This window comes from Oncorhynchus mykiss, chromosome 1 (genome assembly GCF_057628025.1).
Source record: "Oncorhynchus mykiss isolate SJ-2025 chromosome 1, ASM5762802v1, whole genome shotgun sequence".
NCBI lineage: Eukaryota > Metazoa > Chordata > Actinopteri > Salmoniformes > Salmonidae > Oncorhynchus > Oncorhynchus mykiss.
In genome coordinates this window covers 64689272-64706610 of record NC_143022.1, presented here as the reverse complement: position 1 = coordinate 64706610, position 17339 = coordinate 64689272, and the positions used below count along the sequence as shown (strand labels likewise).

At 41.3% G+C, this 17339-nt stretch overlaps 3 protein-coding genes across 4 annotated transcripts; 2 read left to right on the top strand and 1 right to left on the bottom strand.

Moving 5' to 3' along the window:
- Positions 1-44: 44 nt before the first annotated feature.
- Positions 45-10175, bottom strand: LOC110526236 (NAD-dependent protein deacetylase sirtuin-1). The gene is made up of 9 exons (XM_021607034.3): positions 9245-10175; positions 8691-8762; positions 8305-8546; positions 7279-7431; positions 3965-4112; positions 3275-3354; positions 2911-3094; positions 1986-2771; positions 45-1828 (listed from the first exon to the last, which is right to left on the bottom strand). The coding sequence occupies exons 1-9, from the start codon at positions 9612-9614 to the stop codon at positions 1527-1529; spliced, it is 2337 nt and encodes a 778-aa protein (XP_021462709.3). The 5' UTR covers positions 9615-10175; the 3' UTR covers positions 45-1526.
- On the top strand, positions 10078-14109 carry dnajc12 (DnaJ heat shock protein family (Hsp40) member C12). 2 transcript variants are annotated; one of them, XM_036938063.2, is made up of 5 exons: positions 10078-10213; positions 10806-10884; positions 12773-12912; positions 13241-13382; positions 13629-14109. In XM_036938063.2, the coding sequence occupies exons 1-5, from the start codon at positions 10205-10207 to the stop codon at positions 13709-13711; spliced, it is 453 nt and encodes a 150-aa protein (XP_036793958.2). In that variant the 5' UTR covers positions 10078-10204; the 3' UTR covers positions 13712-14109.
- Positions 14110-14539: 430 nt separating this feature from the next.
- On the top strand, positions 14540-17070 carry cox5b2 (cytochrome c oxidase subunit 5B2). The gene is made up of 4 exons (XM_021607047.3): positions 14540-14774; positions 15364-15434; positions 16650-16749; positions 16830-17070. Exons 1-4 carry the CDS (start codon positions 14675-14677, stop codon positions 16940-16942), a joined length of 384 nt encoding a protein of 127 aa, XP_021462722.1. The 5' UTR covers positions 14540-14674; the 3' UTR covers positions 16943-17070.
- The last annotated feature ends 269 nt before the right edge of the window (positions 17071-17339 follow it).

Genomic DNA, 17339 nt, shown 5'->3' with positions numbered 1-17339 from the left:
ATTAGAATGACATTATTTTGACAACAATAGTTTGACACATGCCATTTTGACCGAATTTTTATTAGTAATTTTAGACAAAAACACAACTCTTTCTGTGACTTTTGCAGGCATAAGAACTTTAAAAACATAGGCCTATACTGTTAATACAGTATACATTATCAATTAAATACAGGCAGTCATATTTACATAAAGGGTAACCTCAAATGAGACTATGTGCTATATTATGGCCTATTTGTTGGTGTATGGTGTTATTAAACCAAATATAAATATAGCAGATACATTTTTAAAGAAAACATGAAAAATAAATGTTTTGATGTAAAAAATAAACACTGCAGAGCATAACAAAAGCCGACTCTCACACATCAGCATACTGATTATAAGAACTCTTAAATGTAATTGTAATCATCTTAGTTCATCCATGCAAATGTTGTCCCTCCATTTGCGTAAAACCAGCTCCAATGGCACTGCTGCAGTATCTGAACTGCATGCACTTACCTGTAGTGGTCTTCTCAAACTAAACTTGGACATCAAATGTCAAATAGCATGCAACTCTCATATCTATATCCGTTTTCTACACAACAGTGTGTTGTCACACCTTGTGATTAATTAGACTGTTTCTGTGGTGTTCTCATGAAAATAAGGAAAAGGCCTACTATGAATGAACATTTTAGCAATTTAACTACCAAGATCAAGCTCAAAACAAAACAAATATTTGAATTTCATTCGAATGAGTTGCTTAAAAGAGTAAATTTGGCTCATATTAAACATATCCCAGAACACTTGTATAGCTCTACAGGGTCTCAGTGTTAGGGCTGGGCATTTCTCAGGAAAGAGTGAATAGGAGCAAATCAGTCACATCGACCAAATAGCTCATGCAACCGAGGAAACATGAACAAACGCGTCAAACTGCTGAAAAGGAAGAAAAAAGTGACATTTGCTCCAATGAAAGCTCATTGAACACAGTTAAGGCTTTATGTTTGCACAATGTATAACGTTTTCAATTTCATTTAGAAAACCATCACCTGCTCTTTGCTGAGTGTGTCTCTTACATGTTACAAAGTACAAAAATAATAAAAGCTTGACTGTAAAAAGTAGCTGCCAAATATCGTAAGGAAAACAATGCCACCGCTCAATATATTCTTTACACTTCAGGTGGTGGGAAAGTCAAAGACAAGGTTTTTAAGATTTAATGCAAAAACTGTTGGGTGTATTGGGGGGGGGGGAAGAATTGTTCTTTGGTCTATGTTTTTTCTTTGTTGCTTTCTTCACCATTAACCTTCTGAAGTGGATTGGTTGAGTTGAGCTGCTGTTTATTTAATTGTAGTACACAAAACGTGTAAACAAACCACCTGCAGCTTGTTAATGTGGTCAGACAGAAGAGAACGAAGAACGAATTTTCAGCACATGCATGCAAAAGTATCAACGCAATCTAGACTTTATGAAAAATGTATAATAGGAGGTGCTGTGGGTGGACAAAAATATACAAAACAAATATTAAAAAAAAAGACTGCAAGTGCTTTGTGTTTCTAAAGGTCTGTGGTGTTCTGAACATTTTTGTCTGTACTCTCCATCTGCTTCACACTCGAAGTGCCCTCGCAGGCTTGCTTGTGTGTTACTATGTCAATGAGGCAGCCCTCGCCCTCCTCTGCTGGTGTGCTCTGGTCCTCCTCGGCATCACTGTCTTCTTCCTCGTCGTCCTCCTCCTCCTCCAGGCTGGAGTCCTCACTGTTGCTCCCGCAGGAGCTGGATGTCTCGTCCTCCGAGTTGGAATACACTTCTGCCCCGTGGAAGATGTAGTGATTTGGTGCTTGGAATAGGTATTGAGAAGCTGGGAGAAAAGACATTGAATTTAGGATGAATTTTACAATATGGAAACACGTTTTGTCATCATAACATGACAAGACGTATTATCATCAAAAGGTTGTGGAAAAATAATTTTGCAATTTTGCACAAAATCTGAGGTAAATTAACACTTCAAATTTTACTCTCAAGGCGCTTGCTGATAGGACTTCGACTGATTCGACTCATCCAGCATCGTCGGCGAACTTCAAGGTTGACATGTTGGTCATTTAATCCAGAGGGTTCTTCCCTTTGCGTGTCCGCTGACGGAGAATCTGAATTCTCCATTCTCTCCTCATTGGGGGACTGAGTCTTTGAACAAGGCTCTTCTGGAGCCTCTGGGACAATCTGCACTTTTGGACTAGGCTCTAATGGCACTGCATCGAATTCAAGAGTGTCTTTCGGACAGGGCTCTGTCGCTACTCTGTTGACTTCCAGGGTGCCTGTGACATTCTGAGTCTTTGGACAGGGTTCTGTTGGTACTCCAACTTCAAGCGTGTCAGAGACAATCTTTGTCTTTGGATAGGGCACCGATGGTACTCCATCGACTTCAGATGCGTCTGTGTCATTCTGCGCAGTCGGACAAGGTTCTGTTGGTACTCTGTCGCCTTCTGGAGTGTCTGTGACCGTATGAGTGTCCGTCTCCTCTGAGGCACCGAATGATGAGTCTGTGTGACGGGTCTTCTGTTCTTCTTCTGTTGGCTTACTGTGAGTGGACAAGGCCTCACAAGGTGTCTGTGACCGCGGGGGTTTCTCTGTGATCTCACTGAGTCTTAAGGAGTTGTAGCACAGTTGCTCAAAGTCTCCGCCCAACCGATGGCAGAGCTCGTTAACGATGACGTCACAGTCCCCAAGTAGCTCCACGTCAAAGTTGAGGTGAGGCAGCTGCTCCCGATTAATCAGGACTTGAGGCACTTCATGAGGAATGGAGGCTGGATGGAAAGAAAGTTCACCTGTTACACATGCATAGCTCGAGATCAAGACTAATACTGGTAATAACATGATAACATTGGTAATAGCATTGCTCATCTTGGGCATCTAAAAAACCCACACATTTTATTTTCAACATACTTGGGATGAGAGCCACAGGTCGCACTTTCAGTGAGGACCCAATGACGATAAGGAGGTCCACTTCATCCTTATCCTGCTTCATTGCTCTGTGGAACAGTTCTGGAAGATTCTCTCCGAAGAAGACAATATCTGGCTTCATGATCGCCAGGGGAATATCTCGACACCGTGGACAGTGAGGGACAACCTAGAACAGATATTTGTATTCAATATGAAAACAAAAAAAATAAATGACAATTCAGCAGACTGGATGCTACTGTACAATATAGGCTGATAACTTCAAAATGCCACAAGTCTGTCCAACAGTATACATAAATTCACAGATTTGACACTGGTGAATATTAATAGGAACCATTCTTGACAATACCTGATTAAAAATGTCTTCCCTTACAGCCTCACAGTCAACCTTGTGTTTACAGATGAGACAGGAAGCGGTTGCAAAAGACCCTGAAATACAAAAGAGTTTGTGGTTAATATTAGACCCAGAACCATAAAACACTTAGCATAGTATTATATGTTTGGCATAGTATTATAGGTTTGACATAGACTGAGTATACAAAACATTAGGAACACCATTCCATGACAGACTGACCAGGTGAAAGTTATGATCCTTCAGTGTAGCTGAAGGGGAGGAGACAGGTTATAGGAGGAATTTTAAGCCTTGAGAAAATGGAAACTGATTGTGTGTGTGTCACTCAGAGGGTGAATGGGAAAGAAAAAACCATTTAATTGCCTTTGAACGGGGTATGGTAATAGGTGCCTGGCGCACCGGTTTGAGTGTGTCAAGAACTGCAACGCTGCTGGGTTTTTCACACTCAACAGTTTCCCATGTGTATCAAGAATTTTCCACCGCCCAAAGAACATCCAGCCAATTTAACAACTGTTGGAAGCATTGTCATCAACCTGGGCCATCATCCCGTTTGGAATGCTTTTGACACCTTGTAGGAGTCCATGCCCTGACAAATTGAGGTTGTTCTGATGGCAAAAAAGGGGGTGCGACTCAATATCAGGAAGGTGTTCCTAATGTTCTGATCACTGTGTATATTACAGTATGTACCATGACACTGGATGATCCTCTGAACCCCAGCCACTTGTTCAAGAGTGTCAATGTTTTGGGTGTAGTTGCGTAGTAGCTTCCCATGCTTGCCCAGCATAGATATGAATTTGTGACAGGGCGAAGGTTGGAACTGTCCAGGATAGATCTCCTACAAGAGAGCAGAGCAATCATAACCATCTCACATATCAAAACAAGTGATAGTAATCATTTAATCAAATATGCTGTACCAGTCAGAAGTTTGGACACACCTACTCATTCAAGGGTTTTTTGACTGGTACTAATACACACACACACACACACACACAGGGTCCAGTTTATTAGGTACGCCACCCAGTTCACAAAAAATGGCTCGCTCCTACAGACAGTGAGTCACGTGGCCGTAGCTTGCTATATAAAGCAGGCAGACAGGCGACTAGGGTTTAGGGTTTACCAAGAACGGTGCGACAAACAAACACCCAGTCAGTGGCAGTCCTGTGGGTGAAAACAACTTGTTGTTGAGCGAGGTCAAAGGAGAATGGCAAGGATCGTGGAAGCTAACAGGCGGGTTACAAGCAGGCCAATAACGGTGCAGTACAAGTGGTGTGCAGAACGGCATCTCGGAACGCACAACTCGTCAGTCCTTGTCACAGATGGGCTATTGCAGCAGACGACCACAACGGGTTCCACTCCTATCAGCTAAAAACAAGAAAAAGTGTCTCCAGCGGACACGCGATCGCCAACACTGGATAATTGAGGAGTGGAAAAACATGGCCTGGTCAAACAAATCCCAGTTCCTGTTTTGTAATGCTGATGGCAGAATCAGGATTTGGTGTGAGCAGCACGAGTCCACGGCTCCATTTGTTTGGTGTATATAGTACAGGCTGGTGGTGTAAAGGTGTGGGGAATGTTTTCCTGGCACATGTTAGGTCCCTTGATACCATTTGATCAATGTTTCCATGCCCCGAAGAAATCAGGCTGTTTTGGAGGCAAAGGGGGAGGTCCGACCCAGGACTAGACGGGTGTACCTAATGAGTTGCCACTGTATATATGCACAGTTGAAGTCGGAACTTTACATACACCTTAGCAAAATACATTTAAACTCAGTTTCACAGTTCCTGACATTTAATCCTTGTAAAAATTCCCTGTTTTAGGTGAGTTAGGATCACCACTTTATTTTAAGAAGGTGAAACGTCAGAATAATAGGAGAGAGAATTATTTATTTCAGCTTTTATTTCATTCATCACATTCCCAGTGGGTCAGAAGTTTACATACACTCAATTAGGGGCGGCAGGGTAGCCTAGTGGATAGAGCGTTGGACTAGTAACCGGAAGGTTGCAAGTTCAAATCCCAGAGCTGACAAGGTACAAATCTGTCGTTCTGCCCCTGAACAGGCAGTTAACTGTTCCTAGGCCGTCATTGAAAATACAAATGTTGTCAACTGACTTGCCTGGTAAAATAAAAATTGTATTTGGATTGCCTTTAAATTGTTTAAACTGGGTCAAATGAGTTGGGTGAATTTTGGCCCATTCCTCCTGACTGAGTCAGGTTTGTAGGTTGCTCACACACGCTTTTTCAGTTCTGCCCACAAATGTTCTATAGGATTGAGGTCAGGGCTTTGTGATGGCCACTCCAATACCTTGACTTTGTTATCCATTTTGCCACAACTTAGGAAGTATGCTTGGGGTCATAGTCCATATGGAAGAACCATTTGCGACCAAGCTTTAACTTCCTGACTGATGTCTTGAGATGTATCCACATAATATCCCTTCAATATATCCACATAATTTTCCATCTCATGGTGCCATCTAATTTGTGAAGTGCACCAGTCCCTCCTGCAGCAAAGCACCCCCACAACATGCTGCTGCCAACCCCGTGCTTCAAGGTTGGGATGGTGTTCTTCGGCTTGCAAGTCTCCTCTTTTTCTCATAACAATGGTCATTATGGCCAAACAGTTCTATTTTTATTTCAATAGAACAGAGGACATCTCTCCAAAAAGTACCATCTTTGTCCCCATGTGCAGATGCAAACCATAGTCTGGCCAGTACGTCTGGTCTCATTGTGTATCAGCCTTCGTCTCTCCCGAGCCCGTACGGGAGTTGTAGCAATGAGACAAGATAGTAGCTACTACAACAATTGGATACCACGAAATTGGGGAGAAAAAGGGGTAAAATTAAGTCAGTATCTGGTGGTGGTACCAGCTGCATGAAGCATGAAGTGCATGAAGTACTGCAGTACATATCCTCCTCATGGACTGCACCAGATGTGCCAGTTCTTGTTGTGAGATGTCACCCCACTCTTCCACCTGCAAGTTCCCAGACATTTCTGTTGACAGGTTCTAGACGTGCTCAATGGGATTGAGATCCGGGCTCTTCCCTGTCTTGCAGGAAATCACACACAGAACGAGCAGTCTGGTTGGTGGCATTGTCATGCTCAAACAAGCTCAGTTCGATGATTCTGTGACACACCGCCCCAGACCAGGAAGGGACCCTCCACCTCAAAATCGATCCCGCGCCGGTCTCGGTGGAACACATTCCTTCAACAATAAACGCGAATCTGACCATCACCCGTGGTGAGACAAAACTGCGACTTGTCAGTGAAGAGCACTTTTTGCCAGTCCTGTCTGGTCCAGCGACAGTAGGTTTGTGCCGATAGGCAAAGTTGTTGCCGGTGATGTCTGGTGAGGACCTGCATTTACAACAGGCCTACAGGCCTAATCCCTCAGTCCAGCCTCTCTCAACCTATAGCGGACAGTCAGCACTGATGGAGGGATTGTGCGTTCCTGGTATAACTCGGGCAGTTGTTGTTGCCATCCTGTACCTGTCCCACAGGTGTGATGTTCAGATGTCTCGATCCTGTGCAGGTGTTGTTACACGTGGTCTGCCACTGTGTCCTGTCTCCCTGTAGCGCTGTCTTAGTCGTCTCACAGTACAGACATTGCAATTTATTGCCCTGGCCACATCTGCAGTCCTCATGCCTCCTTGCAGCATGCCTAAGGCACATTCACACAGATGAGCAGGGACCCTACCCTGGGCATCTTTCTTTTGGTGTTTTTCATTAAAAGTAGAAAGGCCTTTTTAGTGTCCTAAGTTTTCATAACTGTGACCTTAATTTCCTAGCGTCTGTAAGCTGTTAGTGTCTTAACGACCGTTCCACAGGTGCATGTTCATTCATTGTTTATGGTTCATTGAACAAGCACGGGAAACAGTGTTTAAACCCTTTACAATGAAGATCTGTGAAGTTATTCATATATATTTTTTTTTACAAATTAGGGTCCTGAAAAAGGGACGTTTATTTCTTTGCTGAGTTTATATACACAACACTTTAAATCCACAAACCTTAGCAAACTTGAAAAAGGGCCTTGGGTCTCTTCTGAAGTACTCTATATCAAACATTGCTTGAGGGTCTGGAAGATCTGGGAAATCTATTGCAAGCCTTGCATAAATGCCATCTCTGGATCGAAAGTCTGGTATTCCACAAGAAACAGACACCTGAGGAAAAAACAACAAACCATAAGTTCTAATACGGCAACTGTGAAAGCTATACAAATAGACACAGCAAAACATAATGTAGGGTGTCCAATTAAAAACATATTTCTTGACAAATGGCTTAAATATGTACATTTTTCCAAACCTCATGTCTATCATAATCCGTTCAAAAGGAAATTTTACCCGTGTAATGATGGCCAGAATTAGGGTGACTAAATCAGAGACCAGAAAAAAAAAAATTACATTCTGGAAAATGTCATTGCGCCAGCAAGCTGGATTCTGTGCAAAAATGAAGGCTACTGGCTACCTGTCAGGCTCACTTTCCCCATTGAAATTGTCATCATTCTTCTCAAATCCGCAGGACATAAAACAGAGGTAAGATGGATATCGATTGAGACATGACATGCACTATTTTCACCTTTTACTATACATTTTCCATTAATTAGACATTTGTTTTTCAAAAATGTCTCACATGAAATGGCAACAGAGCATATATAGCTTTTCATTTTCAAAGCCGTTTTACATTTAATTCAGCTCGGGTCATGCCAATTTGCGACCTGCAGAAACAAACTTTGAGGACGACGACCACAAAATGTAAAATCTTCAAAAGTTGTCACGAGAAACCTGCATCGCTATGTCAACAGAACTCGGTACTTATCGGATGTATTAGGTTACGAAGTCAAACTTTTGGATATAATGTTAATGATACGTTTGAGGAAAACCCCACTGACGATTAAGAATATGAATAATCATACGTCTTGGTAAAAATGTATTTCATAACATAAGGATGTGAAATTTCATCACCAAAGCACATTTTCACCCACTCTGGGCAGAGTGGTTGGACACCCTACTTAATGTGTTCCCTGCAATACATACTCCAGCACCAGTAAGCACAAGGATCTTTTTGCTTTCATGGAGTATCCGAACCACGTCCTCCAGGGTGTTTATGTCTTTCCGCTTCTTTCTTTTAGGAGGCTCCGAAATGTTGATGATGATCTGCCACAGCGTCATGTCATCCAAGTCCGGTGGAAGCACAGTCTCTGGAGGAAGCAAGTCTTTCAATATTGTTCTTGGATCGGTCTCTCTCATGATGTGTTGCTGGATAAAACTGTAGGAACCTAATTTTTGAGAACAAAAACAACAACATCAATACATTTAAATAGCTTAAAACATGTTATTGTATCTTGAACATTACCTGGGTTGCATTTAATTGTGTACTAAAAATTTTAAAAAATAGGGTTTATTTGTCATCTTGTACCTACCTATCTGTGGTTGAGGTGTCCAGTCACTGGAACTTGCATGTGAGGATCGGTCATCATCCTCATTGACACCGTCTGGGGAGGCAAATGCATTTGGGTTTAAGCTCCTCATCATCAGGGTCAAGACACTCAGAGGACACGATGGGAAGTGATCGTTTTGTTGATTAATTTAATGAACAGTATCTACTCCGAAAACTAAATTATGGACTGTATTTTTGCATTCCTTAAAATTTGCAATAGAAACTAAAATGGCATAAAATGACTAGCCAAATAGCCAATGTTGATAGTTAGCTAGCTCTCCCGCTAAATGTAGTTACATTTTTATGGCCGGGTGGGTAAAAGCATTGGCTAATAAAGTCGTATATCTTGCGTAATGCACGCAAAGTTTGCTCGTTTCAAACTTCAGGCTGACGTGCTGCGGAGCTACCTAGTAGTAACTTAGTTACAAAGCTAGCCCAATTGGTATCCAACTAGGTGGAGCAATCTAACGTTAACCAGACATGCAACGATCGAGTGCGCCAAAAAACTTGGCATACTAGCTAGCTAAATGATCCTACCTGCAGGCTCCGCCGTGGGTCCAGACGCCTTGTCTAAATTCACTACACTTTCCTGAGGCTCGAAGACCAGCAGCCCATTGTCTCCGCCTGGTGCTGCTGCTGAGGCCTGTCCTACCGACATCACCGGCTCAATCTCCTTCTCCTTTGGCTGCGCAGAAATCGCCGCCGCCAAACTCTCACCAGCCCCTGGCCCATACGTAACTTGCTTAGTCTGAACAATTTTGAGTCCACATTCTATGGCCATGCTCATTTTGGCCTTTTTTGAATCTGGTTCTTCATTAGTTGAAGTGCTGGAACTGGCTCCAACAAGGATATTCTCCCCGTCCGCCATCTTCAGCTGATAAAGCCGCTGTGTACTGTGGTAAAACATTCTTCCGCGGTCGACAGCTGGTTATTTAAATGGCGAATGTGATTCGCTCTCCACCAGTAGTTGTGGCGAAGAGTTTCTAAACCCAGAGGCGCAACATTGCGTGAGTTCCGGGAACTATTGAGAAACAGAACCAACAGACCAGGCGGTGGTTTGGGAAGTCATTGACAGAAGTGCAAAATATTTCCTAATTTGTTCATTTTCCCGAAATCTAAAGGCACACCCTAGATTCAATTGTATTGGTCACATACACGTGTTTAGCAAATGCTATTGCGGTTGTAGCCAAATGCTTGTGACCAAGTAGTTGAACATGTTATTACTCCAACGTCGTGAAAGTCACAAACAGACACGTTTTCATTTTCGTGAAAAATAACTTTATATCGAAGGAGTGCGGTTTGAGTTAACGGCATTCACATGCGCAGTTCGGCGCAAGAGCCGTTTCTACGCATGCACGTAGCTAGCCAATGTGACACCTACAAGTGTGATCGGGGAGAAGCAATTTTAGCTTATCTTCATACTGTACCTACTGTCTGTCATCTTTGGTTGCGGCGGGAGCGACACTTCAGCACGTCGATGACGTCAACAACAACAAAATGTATCGTGTGCGTATTTATGTTTAGCTGTGAAATGGTCATTGATTGATATTAAATCAGCAAATTGCGCATTTTAAATCAACTAAATCTATTAGCGTTAGCTGGATAATATTGCAATATTCAGTGACATATCGTGGTTCTTCTCCGGTTCTTTAGACTTCTAGCTGTGCCGCGCCGTTAAAATAAAGTCGACCTGGAACGCGCAACACCGCAGCCATCAGAGCAGTCAGGCTAGCTAAATCAGTTATTTGCAAAGCTTATATAGCTAATATAAATCAGAATGGATGATATTTTAAATTGCAAACCAGAGGACTTGGACGATTATTACGGGTTACTCGGATGCGATGAGTTATCTTCGGTAAGAGTTTGTTTTCCCAATAGCAATAACATTAGCAAGCTAGGCTAAATAAATGTTACCGACTTGTTGCGAAATGGATATCATACTGTACAGTGAAAGTGGCGTAGTTTGGTATAATTTCATAAACCTTATAGTCAAGTGACTGCTATAAGATTTTGATTGTCAGTTCAACCAGCTTTTAAGGCAATGGCAAATGTAACAATGTATATGGGTGAAACTTTAATGATGTATCTTTGTTTTTAGACAGAACAGATTGCCAATGAATACAGAGTAAGGGCCTTGGCATGCCATCCAGACAAGCACCCTGATAATCCAAGAGCAGGTAATGGATGCATTCTGTGTGATTGTGCCCCTCTTGTGTACTGTGACAGGTGATGATTGTCATGTATAGTGCCTTCAGAAAGTATTCATACCCCTTGAGTTATTCCAGACAATGGGGTATTGTGTGTAGATTATCCATCTACACACAATACCCCATTGTGAAAACGTTTTTAGACATTTTTGCAAATTTATTGAAAATAAAATACAGAAATATCCAATTTACCTAAGTATTCACACCCCCTGAGTCAGCACCTTTGGCAGCGATTACAGCTGTCATTCTTTCTGGGTATGTTTCAAATAGCTTTCCACACCTGGATTGTTCAATATTTGCCCATTTTATTATTTTCAAAATTCTTCAAGCTCTGTGAAATTGGTTGTTGATAATTGCTAGACAAACATTTTCAGGTCTAGCCACAGATTTTCAAGTAAATTTAAGTCAAAACTAACTCGGCCTCTCGGGAACATTCACTGTCTTCTTGGTAAGCAGCTCCAGTGTAGATTTGTCCTGTTTAAGGTTATGTCCTGCTGAAAGGTGAATTCATTTCCCAGTGTCTAGTGGAAAGCAGACTGAACCATGTTTTCCTCTAGGATTTTGCCTGTGTTTAGCTCCATTCAGTTTCTATTTTATCCTGGAAAAATTCCCCAGTCCTTAACGATTACAAGCATACCCATAACATGATGCAGCCACCACTATGCTTCAAAATATGGAGATTGGTGCTCGGGAATGTATTGTATTGGATTTGCCCACCCCAAAAGTTAATTGCATTACCACATTTTTTGCAGTATTACTTTAGTGCCTTGTTGAAAACAGGATGCATGTTTTAGAATATTTTGTATTTTGTACAGGCTTCCTTCTTTTCACTCTGTCAGTTAGGATTAACTACAATGTTATTGATCCATCCTCAGTTTTCTCCTATAACAGCCAATAAAATGTTTTAGAGTCACCATTGGCCTCCTGGTGAAATCCCTGGGCGGCTTCCTTCCTCTCTGGCAACTGAGTTAGGAAGGATGTCTGTATCTTTGTAGTGACTGGGTATATTGATACACCATCCAAGGAGTAATTAATAACTTCACCATGCTCAAAGGGATATTCAATGTATGCTTTTTATTTTATTTTTACCCATCTACCCACAGGTGCCCTTCTTAGCGAGGCATTGGAAATCCTCCCTGGTCTTTGTGGTTGAATCTGTGTTTTAAATTCACTGCTCAACTGAAGGACCTTATAGATGTGAATGTGTGGGGTACAGAGATCACCTTTATTTAACCAGGTAGGCTAGTTGAGAACAAGTTCTCATTTACAACTGTGACCTGACCAAGATAAAGCAAAGCAGTGCGACACAAACAACAACACAGAGTTACACATGGAATAAACAAACATACAGTCAATAACACAATAGGAAAAAAATGAGGTATGGTAGTTCCCAAGACAGAGACTGTATTGACCACGAGTCACCAGAGATGCCTTCACCAGATACAGTGCCATCTTCAAGATGAGGTTGTCATTCAAAAATCATGTTAAACACAATTTTTGCACACAGAGTGAGTCCATGCAACTTATTACGTGACTTTTTAAGCACATTTTTACTCCTGAATGTATTTAGCCTTGCCGTGACAAAGGAGTTGAATCCTTATTGACTCTAAGACATTTCAGCTTTTCATGTTTTATTCATTTGTAAACATTTTGAAAAACATAATTCCACTTTGACATTATGGGGTATTGTGTGTAGGCCAGTGACCAAAAATCTCAATTGAACACATTTTAAATTCAGGCTGTAACACAATGTGGGAAAATGTAAGGGGTGTGAATACTTTCTGAAGGCACTGTATAATAAAAATGTTGTCGCAATAATCCTATCCATGCTCATCATGAAGTCCACATTTTGTTGCAGTGGAAGAGTTTCAGAAGTTGCAGGAAGCCAAGGAGGTTTTGTGCAATGAAAAGAGCAGAAGAAACTATGATGTATGGAAAAGAAGTGGAATTACCATACCATTCCATGGCTGGCTAGCCCTTGGCGACTCTGTCAAAACTGTATGTATGTTATTATAATTATGATCAAACTGAAAACATACATTTTATACACTTTCATTGATCAAATAATTGGGAACTGGTCCGCTTGTTAATACACGTCATAATATTGAGCCGGAATCGCAGCAATACAAAGAGTTGTCAAACTTTACACTGCCTAAATGTAATCATGCGACCTAAGGTCAAGTATTATGTAACTGAGATGAGTCCATTCAAAAAATGCATCCTGTGTTGAATGCATACATTATATTATGTTAAATGCACATTGTTCACCTTGTACTTTATCTGGTTGTGTTTTTTCATGTTTGGGTACGTTGCTCTCTGTCCTCAGTCAATGCATTGGGCTGTGAGGACCAAAAAGGAGCCCATGCTGGAGAGCTCTAAAGTAACATTCCCTAACAGTTCCCAAGACAGAGACTGTACTGACCACGAGTCACCAGAGATGCCTTCCCCAGATGCAGTGCCATCTTCAAGTGAGCACATAGCCTAGTTTCTTAATTTTTCAATGATTTTCATGTTTACGGGTACTTTTGCCAACCTATAGTTAGACAGAACTAAAATCCAACATGTAATATTTGTTCTTGTAATATACTTATGGGAATATAATGCTTCAGATTGAGGCTATTGAGGTCTAATCTTAATTGATTTAAATGTCTTATTAAATAAGTGTACCTTTTAAAAAAAAATGTAATCATATTTCTGATGTCCCCATTATCCAGGTGACTACTGCCATCGCCATTTTCGCTGGGCTTCCGACTCTCCATCCAGTCTTCTGCGGAAATTTAGAAATTATGAAATCTAAATGGAAAGATAAAATTATCAGCCCTGTCTATTTCCTTGTGAATAATGTTACTTGTTGGTTCCCACACTCACAATAATTGTATGGAATTGCTAAACTAATTGTCTTTTATCTATCAGGTGTAACTTATTAGACCCTCTATAGAAAATGTATACTGAAAATACCCTAGTTTTGCCATGGCCTAGGCTCTAGGGTATGGGGCATATATATTATTTGTGTACGGTCTATGGCATGGAGCCTGGAATGGACCTATTTAGCTCTTTATCAAAATGTCCCAATAGATGTCATTATGTGAAGTATAATATTTTTGTAGTGTTGTATCCTTGTACATGGTTGCCTTTTTAAAATTATGTAAATGCTCTGGATGGTATTTTCACATCTAATAAATGTTATGTATTCAATATGCTGATTTTAGTTTGGCTTAATTTCTTATCTTATTACTTCACAAACATGGGGACAACCAAACGAATGATTAAGTATTGCATTGAAAATGTGAATTTCAAGCATGAACAACTTAAAGCTAAAACCATTAGCAACCGGCAATCATACAACTGTCACTGCTTGGATGTAGACTCATTACAAGGCCATGAAACATTGAAACTACTCTTAAATATATTAGTAATTTACTAAAATGTTTTCAGCATAGGTTCAGATTAATGGTCATACCTTGACGCGCGAAGCACGTTTTTTTGTGTGTGTGTCCATGCCAGCGCGTTATCTGTTGAACATTGTCTACTATAAAACGATATCAAAAATAAATAAATACACACATAAAAATCTAAAAAGTGTGCCCCTGTTCGCTTGCGTTGCTTATCCGTTTTTTAATTGGCCACTTCATAAGACCGTTACTTTGTGGGTGGACCGTTGACTCTGTCAATCAAGTCAAGGTTGGAAATAAATGGGGTCATTTCAGTCCAGCAGATTGTTCAGATCACACGCGGTAGTTTAAGCGAAAGTGAATTCATTATGGCAGGCAGGTTTTTACTCCGTACCTGTACAACCTTGCAATTGGCAAGAAACAATGTTGTGGCAAGATCACTGCCACGCACTATGACCACATTAAAAGGTACGTGTGTGCGTAAATTTAATTTGTGTGTGTAATATACATTTAATCGGTTGTGGTCCGTCGGAATGTCCATCAAATCGAATAACTAATCTGTTTTGAAGTATTTGACATGATAGAATAAACAATATTATGACCGCTCTGCAAGTATATCCTACAAGGCAACACTTCGCCTAGGCACCACATTTGTAAAAATAGAATACCAAATCACGGAATACACGTGCATGACGCATTCATAAAATAACTACCAATTTGACAGTGTTATTAATTGTAAAAGGATGTTACTGTATTTAGAAACACGAAACCTACTACATTTGTAAATAACTGAAGGTCATTTGGATTTTAACCACTGGAAGGCCCATTGATAGACCCACCTTCTTTGGCAGACATTCGTTGATTTGGTGCCAGGTATATCTTAACATGGAGGACATGAGTTGTGTGTGCTTGTGGACGTGCCGTTTGACTCATAACTATTACATGCACTCTGTTAAGAGGTAACATGATTTTCTTGTTCTGATAAACATTATGCCCTTAATTTGAATGTCAAGTAGTGTATAAAGTCACAGGTGTCACACTAACGGTCTCCTTCCAGGGATTCCAACCGATGAGGAACAGGCTACTGGACTCGAGCGACGTGCCTTGCAGGCACTGAAGAAAGGAAAGGTCATATCTAGCATACAGTGCATTTGGAAAGGATTCAGACCCCTTGACTATTTCACATTTTGTTATGTTACAGCCTTATTCTTAAATGGATTACCAAGTCCTGGCTCTCGCTTGGCCACTCAAGGACATTCAGACTTGTCCCGAAGCCACTCCTGCATTGTCTTGGCTGTGTGCTTAGGGCCGTTGTCCTGTTGGAAGGTGAACCTTCGCCCCAGTCTGAGGTCCTGAGCTCTCTGGAGCAGGTTTTTATCAATGATCTCTCTGTACTTTGCTCCGTTCATCTTTGCCTTGATCCTGACTAGTCTCACAGTCCCTGCCGCGGAAAAACATCCCTACAGCATGATGCTGCCACCACCATGCTTCGCCGTAGCGATGGTGTCAGGTTTCCTCCAGAGGTGATGCTTGACATTCAGGCCAAAGAGTTCAATCTTGGTTTCATCAGACCAGAGAATCTGGTTTCTCATGGTCAGAGTCCTTTAGGTGCCTTTTACTGAGGAATGGCTTCCATCTGGACACTACCATAAAAGCCTGATTGGTGAAGTGCTGCTGAGGTGGTGGTCCTTCGGGGAGGTTCTCCCAATTCCACAGAGGAACTCTGGAGCTCTGTCAGATTGACCATCGGGTTCTTGGTCACCTCCCTGACCAAGGCCCTTTTCCCCTGATTGCTCAGTTTGGCTGGGCGGCCAGCTCTAGGAAGAGTCTTCGTTGTTCCAAACGTCTTCCATGCTGCAGACATTTTTTGGTACCCTTCCCCAGATCTGTGCCTCAACAGAATCCTGTCTCGGAGGACTACGGACATTTCCTTTGACCTTGTGGCTTTGTTTTTAGCACTGACATGCACTGTTAACTGTGGGACCTTAAATAGATAGGTGTGCCTTTCCAAATCATGTCCAATCAATTGAATTTACTAATCAAGTTGTAGAAACATCAAGGATGATCAATGGAAACAGGATGCACCTGAGCTCAATCATACATACAAGTTATGTTTTATGTTTTTAATAAATTAGCAAAAATGTCTAAAAACCTGTTATCACCTTGTCAGTATAGGGTATTGTGTGTAGATTAAGGCTGTAACATAAATGTGGAAAAAGTAATGGGGTCTGAATACTTTCCGATTGCACTGTATATTTGTTTCAACCTATTGATGTCTGCTTCAATTCAAATAAGATTGATTTGTGTTCATACAAGTACTTTTTTTTTGAAAAACAAATGCAGGATCCTTGGAGCATTCTGAAACCCAAGGAGTATGCTGGAACCAAAGAAGACCCTCACATTGTCCCAGGCATTAGTGACAAACGGCTGGTAGGCTGTCTGTGTAAGTACCATACTTTCATGCTTTAAAATGTTCTCAAAAGAATATAAAAATGTGCCAACAGTTGTGATTATGTACCATAGGTGAAGAGGACAACACTGCCATTGTGTGGTTTTGGCTCCATGAGGGGAAGCCCCAGCGCTGTCCCGAATGTGGGTCCCACTATCAGTTTGTCCGTCATGAGCTGCCCCACTGAAACAGCCACCAAGCTTCTTGCCACTGGACCAGGATAACCTGCCTCATTAACTCACCCTCTACCCTGAACAATGTGTGCATTTCAGCTGATTAATATGTAGATTAACATTAAAATACTGTCAATTTGAATCGTCTCAAACAGGCTATTTTAATCTTCATATTCTTGGAACGCTTATTTTGCCTTGTTAGAAAATGATTGTTAAAACATCAGATATATGGGCACTTGGAGGTTGAAAGGGGGGCAACGTTGATATGCATTCTATACTGAACAAAAATATAAAAATGCAACAATTTCAATTGTGTTACTGAGTTACAGTTCATAAGGAAATCAGTCAATTTAAATAAATTAGGCCCAAATCTATGGATTTCACAACTGGGCATAGGCCCACCCACTTGGG